The sequence below is a fragment of the Larimichthys crocea genome, chromosome XIII (genome assembly GCF_000972845.2).
Source record: "Larimichthys crocea isolate SSNF chromosome XIII, L_crocea_2.0, whole genome shotgun sequence".
NCBI classification, from domain to species: Eukaryota; Metazoa; Chordata; class Actinopteri; family Sciaenidae; genus Larimichthys; species Larimichthys crocea.
In genome coordinates, this window is record NC_040023.1 from 12128862 (window position 1) to 12154418 (window position 25557).

The following is a 25557-nucleotide window of genomic DNA, read 5'->3' on the forward strand; positions in this document are numbered from 1 at the left end:
CATATTAAACAATCAGCTTGTCAGTGTAATGTGAAGATATATTAGTAAAACAGGAGAACAGGAGGGACTTTTATGTGGCGAGGTCAGTCACAGTTTAAATGCGGGTCATAAAGTTGATGGTTAATAAACTTAATTGTCTTCAGTCCAAAACTAACAGGTGAAGTCCAACACGTCGTCTTCATGTGGATCCTCCGAGCTCCATCAACATAGAAGAAGTACTCAGATCCTTTACTTCAGTAAAAGTACAAATACCTGAGTCTGGAATACATTATTAGTAAAAGGGCTGAATTCAAAATGTTACTGAAGGAAAAATATAGAAGCATTATAAGCAAAATGTACTTCAAAGTAATCAGAGTAAAAGTACTTTTTGTAGTGTAGTGATGATAGAATATTAGATTCTGTTTTTATCACTAACAAATAAACGTAAGAGCATCTTAATGTCTGTCAAACACTTTGTAGACTATGAATAGTTGATTAATATTACAGTGCTGCATCATGTCATATAAACGTATCATGTTTGTCTTTATGTAAAAAGTAACTTGAGCTGTGAAATGTGGAGTACAAAGTTGAATTTATGCCTCTGAGATGTGGTGGAGTAGAAGTATAAAGTAAAAACTTCAACAAAACAAACTATTTGAAGTCATTAATCAAGAAATGATTGGGTAGCTGCAGAGTGAATGTTTTCAAGCTGCCTTTAATTAATCCGTAGTTAAATACATTTTTACATGTTTTAAAATCGTCAACTTCAAACGAGGACGCTGATGGTATCCACGGCTCTGCGGTCACGTCAGCAACGTCAGCCTGATGTCCTGTTGGACCTCGTTAATAACGTTTAATAACGTTTGATTGGGTTTAGGAACAAGAAGTACTTGGTTAGATTTAAGAAATGATTATGGTGTGGGTTAAAATAAGTACTCCGGGTTTCTTTCTGGTTCTTTATACTCCATCACCTGACTTCAACAGCACATTGAAATATTACGTGGAGATGAATGCACCCAGAAATGACAGTAGATGAGTACCTGCAGCGTCTGAAGTGTCGGACCGCTGGCCAAGCTGCTTTATCTGACGACTTCAGAGAGATAACAGACTCTACAAGTCACAGCCGAGCCAATAATGTGCATTACATTACAATGGATATTAGTATGAAGTACTTCCAATCTGACCGTCACTCCCAGAATGTTATTTACAATCTACTTCGACCTTAAACTGCATCAACCAGAAGGTGTAGCAAACCTACCTGGTGGAGGAAAATAATTCAAGTCCACAGTCTTTAATTGTTTTTACATTCTTACAATCCTTTGGATGACCTGGACCGCCTGAATCCTTTGCCCTGACCCAGGTTCAGAGACCTCCTACTTGACCTCCGACCTCTGGCCTTTGATCAACAGACAGCTTTCAGTCGGCCTCGGTCACTTTCAACGAGACAGGATTTACTAGAAAGCTTCAACCTGTGAAGAAACGGGAATAACTCGGATGTTCCTGCTGAGTTCAACAGCTCAGGAAAATGATTTATGTGTTATCCACTGTAGCAAAGTGAAAGCAGTGGAGCTGTGACCTTGTGTCAGACGCACACAGATGGTTTGGACTAGCATTCTGGATGTCATGAGGAAGGTCAAAGACATGACAATGTAAGAATCTCAATCAAATGATCATTTGTTTCTCATTTGTTAAGCCCAGTTACATCGCCTGTTCGCCCAGCTCCTGTTCTGTCACGACATTTGTCAGCAGTTTACTTTAAACATTTCCTCCATAAAATATGATCCAGTTTCACCAGAATCAGTGAAATAGTTGCTGCTGTGTGACTTGGTGCTCCTAAGTGTTTGCCTTTATTATCGAGGTGTAGTTTGAAACAGCATCACGTCTTTCTGCACCTGCAGCCGGTGCCTTCTTATTATTTTCAGCCCTCCTGATGCGTCCCACTCTGCAGGTTTGTTGAACTTCCACTTCTCCCCTGAACAAAACAAAGAGCGAAGGCTGCAGCCAAGTGTCTGTTTGTGATGTGAGATCGTGGAGCTGCTTCACTGCCGCTGAATGAAGAGCAGGTTTATCAGCATCAAACTCTGAGTCAGAGAGACGAGAACAAGAGTGGACGGTCTGCTGGACTCTCCGTGACGTTAGACAGAGGACAGGGACCGCTTCAAAAACAGATTTCAGGCCCCCACGTTCCCTTAAAAACATCTAAAAATTCAGATGTTTTCCATCGAAGATCCTCCGCCCAAGAGGGACCCGTAAAGCACATAGAGTTACATCAGAGAGAAGGAGAGGAGGAGGAGAGAGAGGAGAGGAGAGGGAGGAAAAATTCTTCAAGTATGAGAAAATTTTACAGCTCTCCTCCCCTCTCTCTCTTTCTTTCTTTCTTTCCCTCTCTCTCTCTGTCCATCCCCCGTCCTCCTGGTCCTGCTGGTCAGTCAATGATAGTTTGAGCTGAGAGAGGACGCCACCAGAGAACGCTCAGAGCAGGTACGATGCTTCACCTTTGATTCATTTCATCAGGAGATTTTCTGAGAGTTTTATTGATATTTTTCATGTTGCATCAATATGCATGAACTAAATGTATAGATTCATCAATTAGAGCTGAAACGAGTAAAAAAAAACTCCTCTGATGAGTGACATTACATCATGAACATTTTTCAGTTAATCTAGAAAATAAATTGTCTAAATATTGGATATTTGCAACAGTAAATGGAAAAACAGAAACTCATGGGAAAAAAAAGATAAAATCAAAGTTATTTTGTTCAGTTTTGGCACCAAAAGTATATAAAAAATATTCTGTTTGTTTCATGAGTTAATTTGCCTGATGGATATTAATCCAAACAGAAATATGAATATTAAAGAAATAAAAGAAAATTTGTTCTGGAAACTGAAAACTATATTTAGTATGAGAAAAAGCTCCACAGAGTTTTTACGTCGGGGTTAAAGCTCTTTTAATTGAAATTAAACTTGTATATAATCTTGATGTTTGACTCTCTGACATGAAGCCGTTCAGTGTTTTCATCTCAAAGCTTGTGCGTGAATGTTGAAGTGTCAGCGCTGCAGAGTCGATCGTGTCGGCAGCTCATGATGTGAAAACTGTTGTAAATTTTTTTACAAACTTTGTGAGTGACGGAGATTTCTCCAGGTGATTTCACAGATTTGTTTTTTGACCTCGACCTGTAAAAGTGTGTCATCGATACTCGTTAACAAAGTTAATGAAGGTTAATGCTGTCAATCATTACGTCACTAAGAGCCAATCAAAGCTTTTTAACACGACATAAAAACTGTTTTATTAATTAAAACTCCACTGACTGGGTTTTTTCTGAAATTTACAGTGGCAGTTTTCACTGTCTTCCTCAGGTGAGTTGAAAGCTGCAGAAAGAGGCAGTAAGTGGGCCTTGAGTTAAGATTTACAGGGGATCTTTTTCAGAGGTCAGAAATAAACTTTAACACTTAACCTTAAATTACCATTGTTGAAGGAGATCTCTACAGATCTTCCAGGCGTTGAGGAGTCTGGAAAGTAATTTAAAGCATTTGAGTCAGCGTGGAGTTGTAACCACACCCACCTGTCCCCACTCTTAATCCTGCATAACTTTAAGCCTTAATATAACCTGAACAGGTGAGTTGTATATAAATTCACCCTCAGTACAGTTGTCATGAACGGGGAAATTAGCTACAGAGACCAAAACTGTTTTTTGTACCAGGCTGTAAACATGTTTATTTCTGCTGTGAAGTTGGACATTTGGACATGGGGACTTATGGAGACTGACTCACTTCTGGAGCCAGCCTCAGGTGGACGTTAGAGGAACTGCAGCTTTTATTTTTATTTTTTTACAATGTTATTATAATTGTGATAATTGGGAAATTTTAAGGGCATCAAATCCTGATTGCTTTAAGTTGATCATCGTGCAATGCGGACATGTGCAGGATGAGTTTAGGAGTCAGATTCGATCAGATGCAGGATGACTGACGAGCTGAGAAGTTTGGTCTGTTTTTGATTTTTCTAAATTATTACATGTGGAAATGAAATCAAAGAACGCTCTGAGGTTTGTGATGCAACTCTGAAAGTGATTTAATTGTCCTGCCAAGACGTAAACTGCAGTTAAACGTCTTCAAATAAAAAGTCTCTTCATAATTAGTAAATCCACGTCAGGTCTGAAGGCCTCATGGTATCGCCGTCTGATCGCAGCGTTAACAGGAGCCAAGTTTGGGTATGGAGTGCCAAGCTTGTGTTTGAACCAGCCGCTCAGAAGGAGTTTGTTTTGGCTTCTGAACGCTGGAGGAAAAAGACTCTGACTGACAGATGAAAACCAGCAGCAGCAACAGAAAGTAAAGGTGAAGAGTCTTTATGGTGCGTTCAGGGAGCTTCTATTGCCCTCCTGTGTTTTCTCCAACCACAGCATCTGGACCAGCTGTCCCGGCCTGGTATTTACAAGCTAACTGAAGTCACTAGAACAGGCTCGCTGACTGACTGGTCTAGACAAAGATGTAAATGAAAGTGCAGGTGCTGAACCCGGTTTGTGTCGGGTCGGGTCAAATTAGACTAATTAGAAAAAGGAAATGAAAGTGGGCAGAAGGCGTGGTGCGTTTGGACAAGTCGGGTTCACGCACGAGGCATCAGAGTATTTGTAACAACACCACAGTGAGAAAGTACTCAAGTAAAAGTGCTGCTGCATAGTTTAATCCATAATCATCGTAAGAGTTTATTTATATTTTATATGAATCTGCAAAGTAACAAAGTGAAGTAAAAGTTTTTATTTCTAAGTAAAACAGCAGAAAATGGGAAGACTCAAGTGAAGTAAAAGTACCTCAAAACTGCACTTAAGTTCAGAGTAAATGTACTTAGTTACTTTCCAGTGTTGTGAGAATGGATTGTGGGACACGTCTTGTAAACACAAGACATTGAAAGAAATTTATTTGATGAATGTTTAATTTAATTAAACTTTGAAATATAGTATTGGAGTATTTGAAACCACGTTTTATTTATGAAGTGCAGCCTCGCAGTGAAACCTGCTGAGTTTATGACATCTCCTCTTTTCATCGTCCTTTGTCAGATCGGCAGCAGAAGAAAAGGACATAAAAAAACAAATCATAATTTAGCAGACCAACGTCAAATCAATGTTGATGCATCAACGAAACTGTCATTGAGTCAACGTTGCTCAACATTGAAATATAACAATGATTTTTCATCAGGTTTGCACCAAAACAATCCCTAGATAGCAGGCCAACATTAAGTGTCTTGTACAACTGTTGTATAAAAGCAATATCACGCTGGAGGCCGTGCTGTTATTCTGAATATCAGCACGCTGTGATTCGTTCGTCGGCTGCAGGCTGAAAGTAATTACAGAACCTCAAAGAGGAAAACAGAAAACGAAAAGTGAAAGATGTTGACAGACCGGCTGTTTTCTAATTCAGAGACTTTTATGAATTCACATTTTAGTTTTCAAAACTAATAAATGGCTCTTTACGTGACTCCGTGACTCGCTCGTTCGCTGGATGACGTGATGCAGCGGGTGTGGACTCTGAACCCAGCAGCTGGTTTCTACATACGGACCTGCTGCTGAACGTGAGTCTGAGCTGGATGGAGGTCAAACAGGAGGAGCTTTAACCAGATCTGCTTTCTGAAGCTCTCAGGGGAGACGCAGCGGTTTGGTTATTCAGGGTTTGACTCATTTGTGGATTCTCTCAGCTACTGTGTGTGTTGGAGGAAATGTCAGGGAAACTTTGTGACTCAAGTCTGGTAATATCTTAAAAACATAAATCATGTAGGTTCAATATAGAATACAGCAATGACCCTGTGCTGGTTTGAGTCTTCTTCATCTGTCCCGAGCCTGAAAACCTCATCACAGCTCACAGGCCTGTGCAGCAACGTTATGGCTAAGTGAGCTAATTACCATGAACTAACAGCAGCTACAGTCGTAGTCACAGAGTTGCTTTTTTAAATCTGAACTTCAGATCATGGGATGGAGGACCTGCCGTGTCTGTAGATATAAAAGTCTCATTCTAAGTAAAAAAAAAACATTGATATTCACAATTACAGATGATCAAACACTGATGAGAGTTATGAAGGCTACATTCTTTAAATAGAGCCAGAGTTTAAGTCAAAGTTCTTCTTGTACTTTTGTTTCCTAAGACAAACGATGAAGCTGTTCAGACTCATCCCAGTTGTCAGGATTAGTCCTGGAAACTCTGAGGATCCATTAACCAATAAACTAAATGATCCACCGTCCTGTGAGACGTTAGTAAACTGGCTGCAGGGTAACTAATTACTCCTTCAGACCAAGTAACTTTTTCCATTGTGGTTTATTGGCTGACACGCTACACTGACGAGCCTATAAACAGCTAATGGGCGTTATTTCTGCTAACTGGGACCTAAGTGGAGTCTGCTGAGCTGACATGAAACTTTAACTTTGTTTCAGGGAGGAGAGGTGGAAGGGAAAACCGCCGTCACCTGCCATCAGCTCCGTGATTGAAACAAGGCGACAGGACAGCAGCTGACGGAGATCTCTTTGACCTGGTGCTGCTGATCTGTTCGTCAGCGTCGACTCAAACAATCTGCTTCAATCCGCTCAGAGTCTGAGCGCTTCGCCGTCTTTCCCTTCCCTCTCAAAAACCCAGAGGGAGAACATTCCCAGTCCGACCCTCAGCGATGTTCCTCTTCGTCCCCTCCTTCCTCCTCGTCCTCCTCCTGGCTGCTCCGGCCCTCCTGACCCCGTCGACCTCGCAGGAGTTAGAGGTCAGAGGTCAAAGGACGCCGAGGGACACCAAGGAGGACTCCATCAAGGTGAGTCGTTGGGTCGGGGTGCAGACTTAGAAATGACTTAAAGAATACTGAGGTTGTGAATGTTACAGGTGGTGATCACCGAGGGCTGCGCCACTCAGGGGGATTCAGCCAACGTCAACCAGGGAGGTAAAAACCTCTCGAGTAAATGTACTTGATTACATTTCACAGCTGAGTCCTGGTCTGATCTGAACAGTGTCCTTCTCCGCCCTCTGCTGTTGTGTTCCTCAGGTAAAGAAATCGACCTGAGTCCAGGTTCTCCTCTGGTCCTGACCCATAAGATCAAATTCGTTCCGTCAAGTTCGGGTTCAGGATCCGGGCCTTGCGGTTGCGAGAAGGACTTTGCCGCCCTGCGGGAACGTCTGGAGAGGCTGGAGAGGGAGGTGTCGGCCCTCAGGGAGAAATGTGGAGGAGCTGAGGGCAGCTGCTGCACCTCCAAGGAGAGCAAAGGTAAAACATGAAGGGCGTTACCTGATCAATGACCTCTGACGTTATTTAAAGAACGAAGAGGCTGCTTACATCAGACATGTTTCATTTGATCAGACGTTAAGACGAGAAAAGATTTCCACCAAAACGACCGTCAACAGACTTTCAACAGAGCGTGTCCGGCTGCCAAACCCAACCGAACCCTTTACAAAACCTGTCACACACCAACACAATGCAGAACAAGTAACATTTGCTTTAACCTACAAAACTACAGAATATCTAAGTAAATACAATGTCTAAATAAAAGTAAAGGAACCTCAGTAGACTCAACATGCTGCCCATGCGGTTGTAACAATGACCTCTTCAGGCCACCGTAGCTTCTCCTGCACACCTTGGGTAAGCAGAGTTGGTTGCAATCTGCAATCTCAGCACTAGATGGCGCTAAACCTCACACACTGTACCTTTAAGTTTGAAGGATTTTCCATCATATCAACTCAAAGTGAAGTCCTTTGATATAATCATGAAGGATTCCAGTCTGAACAAATAACATTTATGAATCAACCCTGAAAGCCTCAAGTCTTAAAAACAGATCAAAATCTAAAAACTTAGTGAGTGTGATGAAGTCCATGTTTGTGTCTGCTGACCTGATGTTGGTGCAGCTGAAGGGACAAACAAACATCTTCATCCTGACCCCGGATCTGTGCCGCACCATGACAACAAATACAAACACACGTCTTCTCACATGACCTAATATGATTCTTTTGGTATTAATATCAGCGAATCAGAGGAGCTCTGAAGTCTAGACTCTAACTCTTATAAAGTTTTTAGCTCATTTACAGTCGTTACAGTCTGAGATGACACATCTGGAGCTTTGTTGTTGTTGCTTTGCGTGTTCATAGCAACATGTGTTATGTTCTGAACACGACACTGAACCGTCTTTGTTGAAAAATCCCCTTTCTGCTCCTCGACTTTGTCTCAACTGGATTATCAGAACATCCCAGACGTCAGCGTGTCATCAGCTGATCAGACACATAAAAGTTTCTGGTTCAGAACGTCGTCGTCAGAAATCTGAGAGAGGAAAATTAAAAACATTCATAATTTAGTTTTTCTCCGTTAAGGTCACACGAGGTCGGTCCAGACTGAGCCACACAGGTTGCTGCTTGGTCAGCGTTGTGTTTTCTCATCCCTTCAAAATCGTGTTTACGTCATCTATGAAGATTTTAGCCAAAACTTGAGGCTCATAAATTCTGATTTAATTCCAAACAACACAGAAAACAAGAATATAGATTTTAAACCAGGAAAAGAGAAATTAAAAATCCATCCAAGGAGTTTTTTCTACAATTTTTTAATTTTGGCCGAATGAGGAAAAATCACAGGTTATTAAAATAAATCAGAACCAGATTTATTTTTATTACAAAGAATTTGATGGTGCAAAACGATAAACACAGCAAACATGAAATATAAAGAAATCTAAAAAACAAGTGGAGAAGCTTGAATAGAAAATAATATTATAATATTTTGAAACATACAGATTTGTGCATGAAAGTGTCATAATCATATTTCATAATGCGACGAAAGCTCTGGTGCCTGATTTAAAACAAAGACATGAACAAACTTTTGCCGAGTAACTCTTGAGCAAAGTAGAAACGCGGTGCGGCGCCGTGCGAGCAGATGTTGGGTCAGCTCGTTTGTTTCTCCTCACTTCTCGCCGGCGTTCATCTCTCCCCGTTACAGCTGCAGATTCAGTCACAAGCGGCCAATCAGAGTTCATATTACTTCACTGTTCTGCCTGCGGCTGCCAATTAGCTGACGGATGACAAATTTATCAAGAATTTAGATTCTTTGAACAATCATATTTTATTCTTTTTGTCCCCACGAACATGACAACATGAAACCGAGTTAGTTAGTTTGGTAAAAATCCCATCACACACACGACAGATGGTGAATTATCAGAGTGTGTGTTGATACCTGATCAGGTTTATTATCAGCTGATCGTAACAACAGGAAATATCTGATAGAGTCTTTAACATGCAGTTGTACTTGTAGTTGAGTAGTATTTCAGTACCGTGACAAAACTTCCACTACTACTCATTTTAATTATGTCTGACAGATTTATGTGAGGCCATCAGTCACTGAGTGGAGCTGAACTCAGGCCTGATCACATTATAAACTGGCAGAGCTTAAAGCATGAGCTAATGTGTGTGTGTGTGTGTGTGCGTGTCCTTAGCTCTTTGCCCAGTGTGATCTCAGTCTAGACCTCCTCCCAGTCAGCTGCAGCTTCCTCCACCCTCCAGCACACACACACACACATGCACAGGGGGATAATTAGTGCGTTTCACTCTAATTAGAGCGGCTTAGACATCCACCTCCCGCCGATCATACCCACCCCCCCAAACACTAAAGCAGGGCGATGAATGAACACTAACTCATTCAAGACGTAAACCTTCTTCAAAGTGCAGCAGAACAAACCCAGGTGGAGGTCAGTCACTTCTGGACACTTGAACTTTATGATTTGATGATAAATCACTTTAACTTTCTGAGTCCTGACTGTGAATGACCAGGATGTTGTTTGTTCTGTTGACCCTGTCGTCTCCAGTGCTCATCATGTTAAAATCATTCCCAGTGAAATTAAAAGTCCTGATCTTTGTATTGAATAAATATACACATTCACAGAGTGTCCACTCTCTAAAAGATAAATAATAAAGACAGAAAATTGTATCCAAAGTTCTCTGTGATGAAATATGATTGCTCCAAATTCATCCAAACCTCCTGCAGTTATTGTTTCACTGTTCAGTTCATCAGCTGTTTGTTCTGTTATTGTTACGCATTGAGTATAAAACATAAAATGAAATATACATAAAATATGAAGTCATATGAGGTCCTTGAAGGAAGAAGATGCTAGCAGGGATTAGGGTTGCAAAGGGGCTGTAAATTTCCAGTAAATTTCAATGGGAAGTTGAGCTAGGGAATTTTGGAAATATTCCAAATTGGCAACTGCATGGGAATTATGGAAATTTATGGGAATTAAAGGGAGTTGCATGAGGTCATGTCATATGTACGTGGTTAAAATCAATCTGTTGTCCAATTACTAAAAGAGCAGAACCAAACAAATACTAACACGGAAAATTAAAGCCCAAGATTCATGAAGAACAAAAGGTTGAAGGGTTTTAGCTGATCTCTCCGTCGTCCATTAAAAATGGTTTAATCTGTCTCTTCCACTCTTTCCCTGTGTTTCAGGTGCAGGTTGCTCCATCAAACCAGAGATCGACGAGTGTCCCAACGAGTGCAGTGATCAAGGTCGCTGCGTGGAGGGCAAGTGTGTCTGCTTCCCTGGTTTTAGTGGACCGGACTGCGGCGAGTCCAACTGTCCTGGAAACTGCAACGACAAAGGGAGGTGCGTTAACGGACAGTGCGTATGCGATCCTGGTTTCACCGGCCCCGACTGTTCACAGGGAAGCTGCCCCGATAATTGCAACAACCGGGGCAGGTGTGTGAATGGCAGGTGTGTGTGTGACAGCGGCTTCACTGGTCCCAGTTGCTCAGATGAATCCTGTCCTGGAAATTGCAACAACAAGGGGCGTTGCGTCAATAGACAATGTGTGTGCAACCCTGGGTTCACTGGCCCAGACTGCTCCAAGAAGGCATGTCCGAAGAACTGCAGTGACCGTGGAAGGTGTGTAAACGGTAAATGCGTTTGCGACAGCGGCTTTGCTGGTGCTGACTGCTCTGAGAAGTCCTGCCCTGGAAACTGCAACAACAGGGGGCGCTGCATCAACGGACAGTGTGTCTGTAAGCCTGCATTCACAGGACCAGATTGCTCCACAAGGGCCTGTCCTGATAACTGCAACAACCGTGGAAGGTGTGTGAACGGTAACTGTGTATGCCACAGCGGCTTTACTGGTGCAGACTGCTCTGAGATTGCCTGCCCGGGCAACTGCAACGGCAGGGGGCGCTGTATAGACGGAGAGTGTGTTTGCAGTGATGGATTCAGCGGTCCGGACTGCTCGGAAAAAACATGCCCCAATGACTGCTACGACCGTGGAAGGTGTGTAGATGGAAAATGTGTGTGCGATAGTGGCTTCACTGGTGATGACTGCTCTGAGAAGTCCTGCCCTGGAAACTGCAACAACAGGGGGCGCTGCGTCAATGGACAGTGCGTTTGCAATGATGGATTCACCGGTTCAGACTGCTCTGAGAGGTCCTGTCCGGAAAACTGCAACAACAGGGGGCGCTGCGTCAATGGACAGTGCGTTTGCAATGATGGATTCACCGGTTCAGACTGCTCCGAGAAGTCCTGCCCGGGAAACTGCAACAACAGGGGGCGCTGCGTCAATGGACAGTGCGTTTGCAATGATGGATTCACTGGTTCAGACTGCTCCGAGAAGTCCTGTCCGGGAAACTGCAACAACAGGGGGCGCTGTGTCAATGGACAGTGCGTTTGCAATGATGGATTCACCGGTGCAGACTGCTCTGAGAAAGCTTGTCCCAACAACTGCAAAAACCACGGGAAATGTGTGAATGGGGTGTGTGTTTGTGACGTGGGCTTCGCCGGGCCGGACTGCACCGCCAAAAGCTGTCCCAATAACTGCAGCAACAAAGGACGGTGCATCAAAGGGAGGTGTGTCTGCCGCCGTGGGTTTATTGGACCAGACTGCAGCCAGTGTGAGGAGGGGAAGACCGGACCCAACTGTGATACCGGTGAGTCAAACTGAGCAAATGACAGAATCCTTGATTAAAACAGGTCTTTAGAGAGGACCTGTGTCATCGAAAGGTCTTTGCATTTATACCTGGTTTTAAGAAGAGTTCTTGTTATGTCCGTTGTGCCTGCATTCTGATTGGACCTCAATATACAAACTTGTTAGGCAGGGCTGGGGGACTTAGTGACCTTTCCATTTGTTGGGCACAAATATATTCTTGAGAATGTGGTCACCAAATGTGGTCTTGCTGATCAAATTCCCAATGCGTCTAGTCCAAAGTTTGTAACACAGTGCTGTCAGTGGTGTGCCACAAGGTTCTATTCTGGGCCATATTTTGTATATCTAGTATGTGCAGATAATATTAAGCTTTAAAGGTAAACCTATAAGACAAAAACACAACAAATGAGCAGATTCATCTAGTAACATCACTGACTTGTGATGTACTACAAGGTTCTATTCGTGGTCCTCTTCTGTTTGACTTGTCTAGGCCTCATTATGGCTACATAAGTGTTTTATAGTCTAACGTATCACTTCTATGCTGATGATGTGCAATTATATAACTGAAGTCAAAGAGATTTAAATAACTGTCTCAAATCTAAAACAACTTAAATCAGACCATGTGATTAAATGCTCAGAAAAGTTTGTATTTGTCTGCTGATTAACCTCGTCCTGATGGTGAAGGAAAGGAACGTTTACTTTTACTGTCCATCAGGGCAGAGTTGAGGCGGAGCAGCCGGAGGAAAAAATCATTTTCTCCATAAAATTCGATCCAGTTTCACCAAAATCAGTCATGATTAGCTTCACATCAAATCCAATCCAAGATTTACGTGATCACTTTTGGAGCTCTGTGTGCTCAGACACCCACATACATCAGTGAGCCCATGCAGTTCCTTAAGGGCTTTTTGTTTGTGCCTTATCCAAGCCGTAAACTAAAAGTTTATTATTATGAACCTCAAAGCGTAAGTTTAGGCACTACTTTTTATTGCAAACCTCTTAGTGATGCCTGCTCTAGAGAAGTGCTATATATCTTCTCTTATCTAGTGTTTACTTACCTATATTTTGACTTCCTAACTTCTGCTGCATCGTTCTAGGTTGCAGGGGAACTCTATGTTTGCAGCAATAAAGCTGCAAAAAGCTTGTAAAATCACACATTTCCTCTCTCTCTTCTCCACCGTCACTTTGGCTGTGTTTTCCCCCATGTGGGTTAGTGGTTTAAAACATCAGGGAGAACACTTTACATGTTTGGTATGTAAGCAGAACTTAGATATCCCAGATGCTTTGCTTCAGCGTAATATCTTTTCACATAATGACTTAATGGGCTTCACACACGAGAGCAGACAGTTTGTCATTTCTTGGAGGATTGTTGTGGATGTAGAAATGTTTTTTGGAAGTGTTCTACAGTTTGTCGTGATTCATTCAACACCTGCATGAAAATCTTAATTATCTGTTCATTTATTCCCTGACAGACACTTATAATAAGTATTTTTATTATTTTTATTACTATAATAAGTAATAAGTAATAATGTGATGCTGAGTGAGTCGCGTTTCTTTCCATTTTGTTTCGTTGTTGTTTTTTGTTGCTGTCATTGTTGACACCAGGCTACGTTAGCGTATTAGCTCGTCTGGAGCCGGTTCAAGCCGCAGTGTTTTGTTAACGCAACAGCTGAATCCAGAAGTGTTGCCCATAAAACTCCCTCTGACTGCCGTGTGATGGCTTTCTGTGCAGCTCCAGGCTGAAACAGGACGAACTCAACACGTGTGTGAGTGTTAAGTGTTTTCCCAAACGTACCTGACGTCTAATTGGAGGGAAACCACAAAATCTGAAGCTTCATATAAGAGGAAGTGAGATAAGTGGGCAGCAGCAACTGTTGAGTGTGTTTCCATTCACCTGTTTCTTTGCATGAATTTTAAATATCTGAATGGAGACACCAGAAATTCAACCAGGTAATGGCAACTAGGATATCCAAGGTCCCCCAATGCACCTCACTTCTTGCATTTTTCAGATTTTATGCAAACAACTATTTAGATTTTTATTTGTTTAAATGGAAGCAGAGTCTTTTTATTACAGACATCCTCGCTCAGTGATCTCTGCTTGAACCGGAAGTCAACCTGGTCTGCCATCAGATCACAAACATTTGGCATTTATCAAAATTATTTCTTTTCATGGACTCTTATTTCCCTCAATAACTTTTATTATATTAAAGTCACGTGACGCTGATAATTCCTGATCATTGGGTTTTATGTGAGCTGCATAATTTCAATTTTCCCTGAAACATTTCTCCAAATGAATAATTCACAATGTTCAAAGGTCACCATGATCATATTCTTGCAGTTGACACAGTATAAATACTTCATTTGTAGGTGTTGTGTGTATAAACTCTGCAGCTGTTTAAGCCGTCTAACAGCTGATCCAGCTGCCGCCGCCATCAGAAGCAGGCGTCGCATCATGTGATGCTGCAGAGGAAAGAACGTCTGGTTTCTCTAAAAACACGTTTCCTCGTTTTGTTTCTCCTCGCCTGGTTTCCTTGCGTCCTGTTTCAGGTGACACTGCAGTGAAATGCCTCCATGATTCGCTGCTTTCATTTATTCTTCATCATCTTGCACTTTTCATTTCAGGAATTTGCAATTAATGTCTCTGAATGCAGGCGTGAGCATGTTTGGTACCCGGCCAGTTCAGCGCGTATACGTCACGTGCATGTTGGATTTGGGGGTAATTTTTACGGGAAACATTACGTCAGGCTCTCAGTGACCTGCTGAGTGGTGAAGTTTTCAGCACTAATTTTATGAGAAACTCGTGCAGTAAAACAAATCTGTGAATTATTATCGCGTGTGCCTTCACTGCTGTTATACAGCGTCATGTTGGCAGCTTCACAGAGTGCCACATGTTTCAGCATCTGCAGCTCGCGTACAAGGCTGGTGTGTGAATGTAGATGGAACATGGCAGAAAATGATTGATCCTCATGATGAACAAACTTCATAAAAAGTCATAAAACTGTCTGATAAACTTGTTTCTAGAAAGGAAAGCTACTTTGACCGTTTTTTACTTTGCAGATGAACACTGAAGACATAAACAAAGCAAAATATGTTTTATATTTTGGATTCTTCTGCACCTTTTTGCTTTGGCGACAGCTTTGCACACTCTTGGCATTCATGAGGTAAAATCATAAAAATAAATAAAAACCCATTGAATGAGAAGGTGCGTCCAAACTCGGTTGGTTTTGTTGAGAAAGGACGATTAGTCAGTAAAACGAAAAGTCTATCTGCCAGGATATTTCATTGTCATTCATCAGACAAAAATGTCAAAATATTTTCAGTTTCCAACTTCTCAGATTAGAATATTTGTTTCTCTGTTTCTGTTCTTGGTTGTAAACTGAATATTTTGACTGAAACACAATATTTGAGACTCTCCGAAGGTTTTTTATGCTTGGAGGCTGACGCAAAATAATCAGTGTAATTGATTACATTTACTCAGGTAATTTAATTAAAGGGTAACTTTACAGGGTAAAATTACTCTTTTTGTCAATGGAGTCTGATGGTTTCAACACATATCTGCTCAAACTCAGACATTCAGACTCTTTTAAACTTCTTCCAGTCTTTTCTTTTTATAGAAATCTCATCTGCCTTAATCTGAACCGGGGACCCGTGGCTTCCAAATCACAAACCTGGACATAACCATTAATGGCAAAACCATCTTCTCTGTCTAAAGTGTTTCATTTACAAGCAGCAGATCAGATGAAGCAGATTTGTTTTATTGTTTTTGGTGCCACTGGGCAATCGCTTGATGGAGGCTGATGCCAAACGCTGATCCATACATCACTCTGTTTTCATGAGGTGGACGTCTCAATTTCAGCAGCACAGATGGAAGCCTGCTGGATCATTTGTTCCACAGTATCGATCACCTGAAACAGAAAAAACAGACACAAGTGAGAAAATCAGTGTGTTTGTCTTTTTCTGGGCCATGTATATGATCCAATTAACGCAAATATTATTGCATTATGTGAATATTTCTGCTTTTAGACGAGCAAATGAGTGAGCTAACTATGTTTCACAGTGGCTGCTTCAACCACATTCCCCGATCTCAGTGTAGCCACGATCAACCTGCGAGACGAGAAAGCAGAAAAACTCAGTGGAAGAAGCAAAGTTAGTGAAATGCATTAATGGGACATGAATATGCTCAGATGGAGAGAAGAGCTCAGTGCATCATGGGTCCAGCCCTATAGCAGCATAACTAAGGGATGGTTCAGGACTCACTTGAGCCAGCCTCTATCTATAACTATACGAACCCCCGAAGGTGTAGACATGGTGCACCATCAAAAACACCTTAAATGAGGTGATGAAAAATAATTATTTTGGGTCGGTTAAAAACCAGGAACATGAACTCAGTTGTTGGACATTTATTGTGTTTCTTTTTACTTCATTGGTTACAGAGAATGTATCAAGGTGCCTTTAAAACCTGTAAAGCTCTGAGGCCTTTTTGAAGATCACCAAATCTACCAACTACCAACTAAAATCTACCATGAACCTTTGTGCTTTTAAAAGAACAAACCAATAAGTTGTTTTTGCCCTCAACCAAAGAAAAACAACAATACAACAATAAATATGAAGAACCTTTAAACTTTTAAAGAACCACAGTTTGTGAAGAATCATCCCTGAAATAAAGAGGTCCTTCAACTGATGATGGTTCTTTGTAGAACCAGGGAGCCTTATGAAGAACAATTTAAGAACCTTTATTTTTCTGTGTACTGTGAGCTCTTTTAGATAAGATGGTGCCAGACCATGAAGAGTCTTATAGGTGAGAAGAAGAACTTTAAACTCTGAAAAGATCAGAGAAACATGAAGGTTCCTGTCAGTACCAGAACCACATCATTCTCGATCAACTGATTCTTTTTCTGAACATGCAGATCAGAACATTTCTGATCTTGGAAGGTCCAAGATCTCCTGATTCACCTGGCTCCTGCTCAGGAGATCCTATTTATCTCTATGTATCTATTCTATTGGAATATTGGCACCACAATGATAAAACAAACTGTTTTATCTGATCTGCTGCTCAAAAATGAAACACTTCAGATGTGAAGATGGTTTTATTATTTATTAAGAGTTCTGGGACTTTGGGAGTCACAGGGGGTCGAGGCTCAGATTAGGGAAAAGCAGCAGTCTTTAGGACGACGAATAATCAAACTTTATTATATATTATTCATCAGGTGGACTCCATGCCACTGTCACGTTCACGATATATCAGTCAGAATATTACCTGAACCTCTAGTTATGCTTTTGTGAACTCTGTCTTTCTGTCTCTTTGCAGTCATGTTGGGTGTTTCTCAATTGAGTACTCGGGACATCACAGAGACGTCCGTCACTCTCGTCTGGACTCCGCCTCCTGTCCAGTATGACAGCTACCACATCACCTTCACCAGCCAGGTACAGACATGATTGATCCTGATAATATGGAGATGTAATCGAGCCTTTATACCTCGTGCAGGGCCGGTCCTAGCTATGGGCAATGTGGGCCACAAGGCTCACGGACCTTGTCTTTCTGTCATTATAAGGTTGTTTTGATGTGTTTTAAACAGTTATATATGAAGTTTACTGCTACTAGATGTTGCACTACAGCCCAAATTCAAAGGAGAAAAATAAATTCATATTTCTAGGCTTAATTCAGACAGCAGATGTGTTTGTCGACAGTCATGGCTCAGCACCAAAACAACCGAAGGTTTTCTCCCTCTGGGTCCTCGCTGTCTGAATATTCAGGATTCAGCTGCTCAGGGGGTCGAAGTCTTCATACGTGCAGTCATGACACGGAAGAATGCATTACCCAAGATCCTCTGGGAGTTTTCAGAAATGGCGATGAGGTCTGCAGACCGTCACCTTAAACAACCTCATACTGCTGAGAAGATTAAAAACAAACTGACCTTTGACCTTCACAGAAAAACACCAGCGCTCTTCACGTTGGGCCTTCTACATTAAAGCTCTGCACTTTAGTTTGAAGGTGAGACGGTAACAGGACCTGAGATCTGCTCAAGCCGAATCACAGATGGCATGAAGTCCCATTCGAATTCAAAGAAAAGAGTTTGTTTGAGCAGCAGATCATGTTGAAGACATTTCTTTGTTTGTTTTCCATGACAACAAGAGTGAAAACGTCCAGAAATTTCCACAAAAACTTGAAAAGATGACAAACAATAAATTCAACAAAGGTTCAGCAGCTTCAGGATGAATTCCCACCATGAACACTGATAAAAGAAAATGTCCAGATGTCTAACTCCAAATAGGATTTACAGTACAGATTGTGTCCAATAAATTAACAGAGCCAAAACTCAACTCATCAAGTGACACTGGCTGGCACCCGATCCCTATGCCTATGGTTTGGGCATCTGATCAGGATCCTCCTGGGCACCTTTCTTTGGAGGTTTTCCAGGCACATCCAGCTGGTAGGAGACCCCAGGTCAGCCCAAAACCCGCTGGAGAGACTACATGGCCCATCTGGCCTGGGAACACCCCGGGATCCTCCAAGAGGAGCTGGAATGCATTGCTGGGGAGAAGAACGCCTGGAACGACCTGCTAAACCTGCATCACAGCACGGCCCTGGATAAGAGGAAGAAAATGGACAGATGAGAAAAGTTCTTTATTTGATTCCTCTCCAAGCATTTGAGCAATCACGTTGAAACACATACAATTACTCCTCTGCATTTAACCCATCCAGGCACCTGTTGGAACACACACATGCACAGGGGGCATAAATTCACAGCACCTGGGGGCAGGTACGCCTTGCTCAAGGGCACCTCACCCCACCAGTTCACCAAGTCTTCAAGCAGCGAGAGCAGGGATCAAACCGAGCCACGGCCACAGCCGCCCACTGGCAGCTTGATGGACCAGTTGCATAGTCTGACTCCATGGATGTAGGCTGTGGGTATAAGCCTTCCAGTTGCTACAGGAAACTACAACAACAACCTCCGAGCTAGCAGTCTACACGCTGAAATGACCCTGGTTGGATTTAGCCATTTAAAACCAAAGCTCGCCTCCCAATTTGTAAATGTTCCACCAAAACAAGTCCCAGATGGATGAAGCCATGGTGTAACGACTGGACAGTGAGTTTGGCCGCACAGCAGTTCATGTTGAGGAGTCATTTCCATGACATCAGAAAAAATTATCTGTGAAGTCTCAGAGGAATCTTTTTAGAGGAGTACATTTTATGACAATACAGTTCACTGACTCTAAACTGGATGATGGTTTGAGAGCAAAGTGTCAGACATAAAAGTGTACATATGTCCTTTCTAGCATCATTTTTAACTTCTAAAGATTATTTAACATTTGCGTCTAACAAATCAAATGAGGATCCTGGTCCATGTCTGATCAGTACAGACTTTAAAATCTCACTAACGGTTCCAACCCTGACCTCACCGCGTGTGTGCTTCCAGCTTCCCATCGTTATCTAAACCAAATTAATCAGAAGTTCGAGGGGTTTTCTTCTGCTTCATGGATGCATCAAATGTTTATGAGAAACATCCTAAATATTGCACAGATACAGAGGTCACTGACACAAACCTCATTCACATCACTGCTCTGCAAGACGGCCAGCTAACCACGCCTAACACGATGCTTGCACTCCCCCGACTGAGCTAACATGAGCTAACAGCAGCTACAGCTGTCAGCAGTTTACTTCACTGCCCATCAGGAAACTCTGTAAATCACAGAGAGTTGAGATTCAGGATACATGAAGGGAAGCTTCCTCTGTTCAAGTCAAGCCGCTCTTCATCAACATCCAGACAACATGTCCTGCAAACATCTTCCTCTTTGAGCTGTTGAGCATGAACACTGTCTTCACACTGTCTTCACAAATGGATCAGATTCAATGCAATGATGAAATGGAATAAAAAACTTTAAAGAGATGTTCCGGTTGAAGATCGGGGACAGTAAACATCACATGAAACATGATCCATCTGATTTAGAGTCTAATCTGTTTGAAATAATCCACAAAATAAACGTTCATGAAGCGAATGTGTAACAGACATCCTGATGTTCATAATGTTTCATGTTGGTTTATCTAAACATGAAACTGATGCGTTCACACACGATGATGCTGCAAACAGCTCTAACTAAATCAAGCTGGAGCAGACGGAAACGTTTACGATGCAGCGAGATTCACTTTGTGTCTCTGAATCTTCTTCTTAACGAACTGAATACCAAAAAAACGAGCTGTAGCTTTGAGCACTAAAAGAGACTGAAGATGTGTTTCCTCAGTTGGATGACCTTCGTCCGTGTGGAGGAAAGAAACACTTCATCTTCTCCTTTTTAAAAAACGTGTTGCGTTTCCTGGATGATTCCTCTCCATCCAGATCTTTTTACCCTCACAGGAACCTTCAAGAATCATCGATCCGTCAGAGAGGGTGTGTCGTTGGTGACAGCGTTAGCAACACAAACAGCATCAGATCAGCAACTGGACAAACACGAACTGCATCGTAGCAACAAAGTCTGTTTTAGAGGATTCGGCCCAGCCAGGTGCCGGATTAATAACTCCTGTGAGTTTGTGACGAACGAGATCAACCTCGATCTCACGTCTGTTAGCAACATTACAGCCTCTGGCTTTGGCCCTTTTGACTTTTTGGCCTGCAGGGATGAAGCTTGATCTTTGGTTCTTACATCGTGGAGAAATTCAGTTCGCTCGGGTGCCTCATCTATGCAGCGGATGCAGGCGTCGTGATTCATGACTGATGTGTCTGTACAGACTGCTGCTGAAGCAACGTTATATAAAACTGATTTACAAATATGATTTGTAGGAGACGTAACACACATCATGTGGAAACCCTCTAGATCCCATAGTGCCCGTCAAAACCTGTAAAATACTAAGTAATAAGTCCTGATCTTTGGATTGTACAGAGGGACTTACCCAGCTCTCACTGCCCAGACAGAGGCCGCTTACTGGGGGAGAGTTTGCAGAAGAGTCGGCAGGAAGGACAGTGACTTTTTCCACGTATAAACTGGACGACAAACTGTTGTTTGTTATAAAGAACCATATTTATTGACAACAGTTTTAGTGCTGTGTTGAATCACACTGAGGAGGAAAAAATGTTCATTTGTTTACAAAAACAATATGGTTTTGGTTTAATTTAGAAGTCTGTGATGACTTTAGACTCAAAGTATTTAACCGAAACCTTGATTCTCCTCTAACCTTAATAAATGTGTTTTTTATTACGTAAAACTAACCAGAACTCAACATGTGAACCTCCATCTTCATCTCCAGTGTCCTGAACTTTGTACGCCCAACTACAACCGCCCACCTCGCCTATTTAGTCAAACAAACGCCGACTCCAACCACGAAGCAGACAGTGATTATGTTTGGCAGCACTGGATTATTGTTATCACTGTATTACTGTTATACATATGAAACTAAAAAATATGAAGATTTTAAGGCAGGTTCTGCAGTTAAAGTCTTTTTCTATGACTTTTAAGCGTTTTTTTTGTGATAAATGTCTTGATGTTGATAATTAATATTATCCCAGAGAGTGTGCTGAATCTAAAAATATGTTTACTATGTTTGTGTTTTCCAGATTTAACTCTTGTTATGCTTGTTTTTTATAATCCTGTCTTCCCGACACACCTTCTGCTCATTCACTGCGATGACCGCTGTTTGTCCTTTCGCTGCGTGAACCTCTGCTTCGTCTTCACTCGTTGGTCAGGACTGTCCGTGCTCTAACATGTGTGATCAATCAGCAGCAGAAGGCATTAAAGAAGTGGAAAATTACTAATTGCGTTGGTATTTGTGAGCGAGGGCCGCCGAACAAAGAAAACACTCTCAACTTAAAAAAAATCAGCCCAAATTAAAACCGTCACTGAGATGAAAAGAAGATTACAGCGCACACACACACACACTGTTCACTTCGTACTGTGATTTCTTCGACGCGACAGGCGAGTGATCTCCTCGCAGTGACATCATCGAGGGTTTAAACCTCCAGTAATGACTCTGAGAGACGTTTGGACCAGGAAAGATCCACAACCAACCCTCAACTGGAGAGAGATGGATGACGGATGGACATGGAGGAAATGATGGAGATAAACCTGCAGAGGGAATAAGACTGAAGCTAATGAGAGGATGTGACGAAAACAACAACTCATCAGATTTATTTTATGGAGCCACAGAGACTGAGAGAGAAACATTAAAGTGGCTCCTGAAAGAGGAGAAGTGTTGGTCCACAGCTGCAGCCATTGTTAGACAATGATCCCAATGGTCACGTAGGGCACGTTAACAGAAGCACTGAGTTTATTAGTCCTGCTCGTTTGGGCAGGTGTGAAAGCTCATCCGAACTCTGGTCCGCCTGAAAACGTGGGTCTCGGTCTGCTTTGCAAGTGAACCTTCTTCCTCGTGCTTTTCTTCTTTCTTCAAAATAAGACACCATGTTCAGACTCCAGAAGAAAAGTTAACAAAGTCTGAAGGACAGAATGCTCCTGGTGGAGTTTGAAGCCGCGTTGAGGATCGAAATATTACAGAGCCATGTAGTAAAAAAAAAGATCTGGTGATGTTTCATTGATGGCCACAAGGTTAAGCTGTTGGTGCCATGCTTCAATACGTTGTGAACATGCTCATGGAGAATCAAGGAGGCTGTGTTCAAAGACGATGCCCCTACGCTAGATTCCTTCTCCAGCCGAGCTGGAGGGGCACATTGCTCAGAAACCTCCTCGGGCTGAGCTGGATGATTTCCTGTTGGCTCCTCGCTCGCATGAATGGGATAAAATTACTTAATAATACGTCCTCTTCTCGCTCTACCTCTGGGTCTGCTTCCAATTGGACGTGCCAGTTGGAAACCCTCCAAAAGAAGGCACCCCGGAGGATCCTGATCACATGTTGAACCATTTCAACTTCAACTCCTTTCGATGTGAAAGAGCAGCAGATCTTCTCCAGGACAGTCTGGCACAACATCTGATGCCAGCCGGCTCCACCTGTTGACCGCAAACTCCATCTTACCCTCAAACATGAACTCCATTTGCCTGAGGCAGATCCACCATTTTCACAGCAGACTATCGATAACTCATTCTCACTAAAATCAGAAAACACCTCTGTGACAGCAAATCTGCCAAAACACATTCTGAAAATCATTGCTCTGTTTTTTATTCACTGTTCTGGATCAGGGTGGTATGATGATAAACTTTATTCAGCACTTTTCTTAGAGAAAATGGAAATAGAAACAGAAGAATATTAAGGAGTTAAATAAAAAACAATAATAAAGACTTCCTCAAGTTTCTCTCACGATTGTCAGCTTTCTGTCAAACTGTCCAAAAACTGCAGCGTGTGAAAACAGAGGAGAGAACAGAAGACAAAAGAACCTACAGGACAGAAGAAAGAGTCCAAACGGGTCAGAATGAAAACAGAAGAGCGGAGAATGAACAGAGCGCTTGTCGGCGGAGAGGAAAAGATGCAGATGTGGGATGCTTGTCGCTATGGAAACACGTAAACACTGTCAAAAACATGGCGACTGCCAAAAAAGAGATGACATCACCGCTGGCCCACAGCTGCAACACAGAGAGAGAGACGGAGGAATGATGATGATGATGATGATGATGATGATGATGGAGGAAGATGATCAGCAGAACAACAGATGAATGACAGAACAACAACAACAACACGTGAGGACAGACTGAAAAGATTCATCTCTGAGGAACAAACATCTCCAGAACTTACGTCTGGTAACGCTTACTTCCGTTTTGTTTACTAATGTTTATGGTGACGTCATAAATCAAACATTTGTGCATGCAACAAAACATTACCAGTTTTGTCTGGCAAACTGTCTTTAAACCCAAAAATATTCAATTTACAGTCATATAAAACTGAAAAAAGTGGCATAATTCTCAAATCTGAGGAATTATTATTAATGAGAATCTGTCTCCAGTTGACGTCTCTTGTTCATCCGTGTGGATAAAAAGTGTTTTCAGTGGCAGGAAGTGGAGACGATGAATCAGCCCTCGTGGTTATCTGAATATGGTTCAGTTCAGTTTTATTTTGGAGGCCAGTTTTGTGCGGATGAATCATCTGAACTACGTTCGTCAGAATAAATCAGCAGAGTTCAACAGGTCGTTCATTCAGTCGTTTCTATTAAACTTCATGAATCGTGACTCACATTGATGCATTCAGCAGGGAAACAATTAAAAATGACGATACTGGACTGTTGATGTCGCTGTTTCTCAGACTTCTTTGTATTGTTGGGTAAATGTGATGATGTTGGTCCAGACTGAAAGTCTTTTTGCAGACATGTTGTCGTCCTCTGATTAGCACGTGTTGGTGTTTTGTCTAATGATGCAGCTGCAGTTACTTCTCACATTAAAAAATATTCAAGGTTTCAACAAAAAGGATCAAAGAAAAGTCAAAAAACTGAAAACAGATTTGTGGTCAGAGATTCAAAGAGCTTTTTTTTTTTTGCCTGTATGTAAATCTGAACATTTAAAGTATGCCGAATTAGCTGTTAGCACCTCCTGTTTGCAGACTGATATCACTGGATTACTGTGAAACTCTGGAAACTTCAAAACTAGGCAACCTCTGCACTTTTAAGGAGTGTCTGTTTTTTCCATGATTTCCAAGTTTAAGGATTTATGGACGTTTATTCACGGAGGACATTAGAGATAATATTCACGGGAGTCACACTGAATCCAAACTCCCACCCACCTCAGTTTAAAAACCTCTGCAGTCGAGATACGTCCAAAAACATCTTCACATCTGTCGACCTTTTGGAGGAACCTGACCCCAAGTTGGGAACTTATTAACTTGAATAAAACTTTGAATACATAAGTACATCTGATCTACTATGTTGGGTGCTATATCTAAATTTGTCAATCAGAAAAACTCACTCAGCGACCTCCTCGTGTTCAGAAAGAACCAAACATCATCGTCCCTAAACGTCCCACCGAGCCTCGACTTGTTTCAAAGCGTATCATGACTTTATTGGAGCCTCAGTTTTTTATGATGTCACCCTCATTCATATGGAAATGGTTGAAAGCGTTTGACACATGGACACTGATCCAGAACGACCTCCGGAGCTCCGTCACCAAGCAGTCGACATACAGTAGTAACCAGCGAGGCGACCATATGTGTTGCATTTACTTTACAACACGGTATCCATTCATTTGAAAGTCCAAAAAAAAACGTCAGCCATGAATTCCCAGCTGAGTAATTGTTGAGTAATCCTCAGCTTGTAAGTCACAGAAACTTCCAGGTTTTCCGATCATAAGAACTTTGTGCAACGTGAGATTGTATGAATAAATAAACACTGAACGCAGACTGATGAGTGATAACATGGAAACAATCAAAGATAAAAGAATCATTTGTAATTGTTAATAGTTTTCCATCCATCTGTGACAGAACAGGTCTCCTGTCTTCTAATCTCTATGGTAAATCCAGCTCAACACACCAGGCTCACCAAACTCAGATCAAATGTGAATCCAGATTCAGACACTGCACTGATTATTTCTCTCCTTGAATGTTTTCACAAACAGATTTTAGTTTCTGTTTAACGGGAATGTTACAAATACGAGAAAACCAACCAAATGGCAAGAAAATCTGTATTTTTACATTTGTACATGAAAAAACAGAAAGAAACTTTGTTGTTGCAGCACAAGAAACAAAACAAGTTTCAGTGACATCATTGATTTCCCTCGGGATTGTTTCTGTTCTTCTTCAGTAAAATTTAGATTTTGGAAATG

At 41.9% G+C, this 25557-nt stretch overlaps 1 protein-coding gene across 2 annotated transcripts in view; it reads left to right on the forward strand.

Annotated features, from left to right (window-relative positions):
• The first annotated feature begins 2372 nt into the window (after positions 1-2372).
• The window catches only part of tnxbb (tenascin XBb), a 36476-nt gene continuing 13291 nt past the window's right edge, over positions 2373-25557 (forward strand). For both annotated transcript variants that reach the window (XM_019266864.2, XM_019266865.2), the window contains exons 1-6: positions 2373-2460; positions 6393-6757; positions 6826-6883; positions 6986-7204; positions 10418-11878; positions 17180-17295. In XM_019266864.2, coding sequence (XP_019122409.2) covers positions 6623-6757; positions 6826-6883; positions 6986-7204; positions 10418-11878; positions 17180-17295 — 1989 coding nt within the window. In that variant the 5' untranslated portion in view covers positions 2373-2460; positions 6393-6622. The remainder of the gene's footprint in view (positions 2461-6392; positions 6758-6825; positions 6884-6985; positions 7205-10417; positions 11879-17179; positions 17296-25557) is intronic.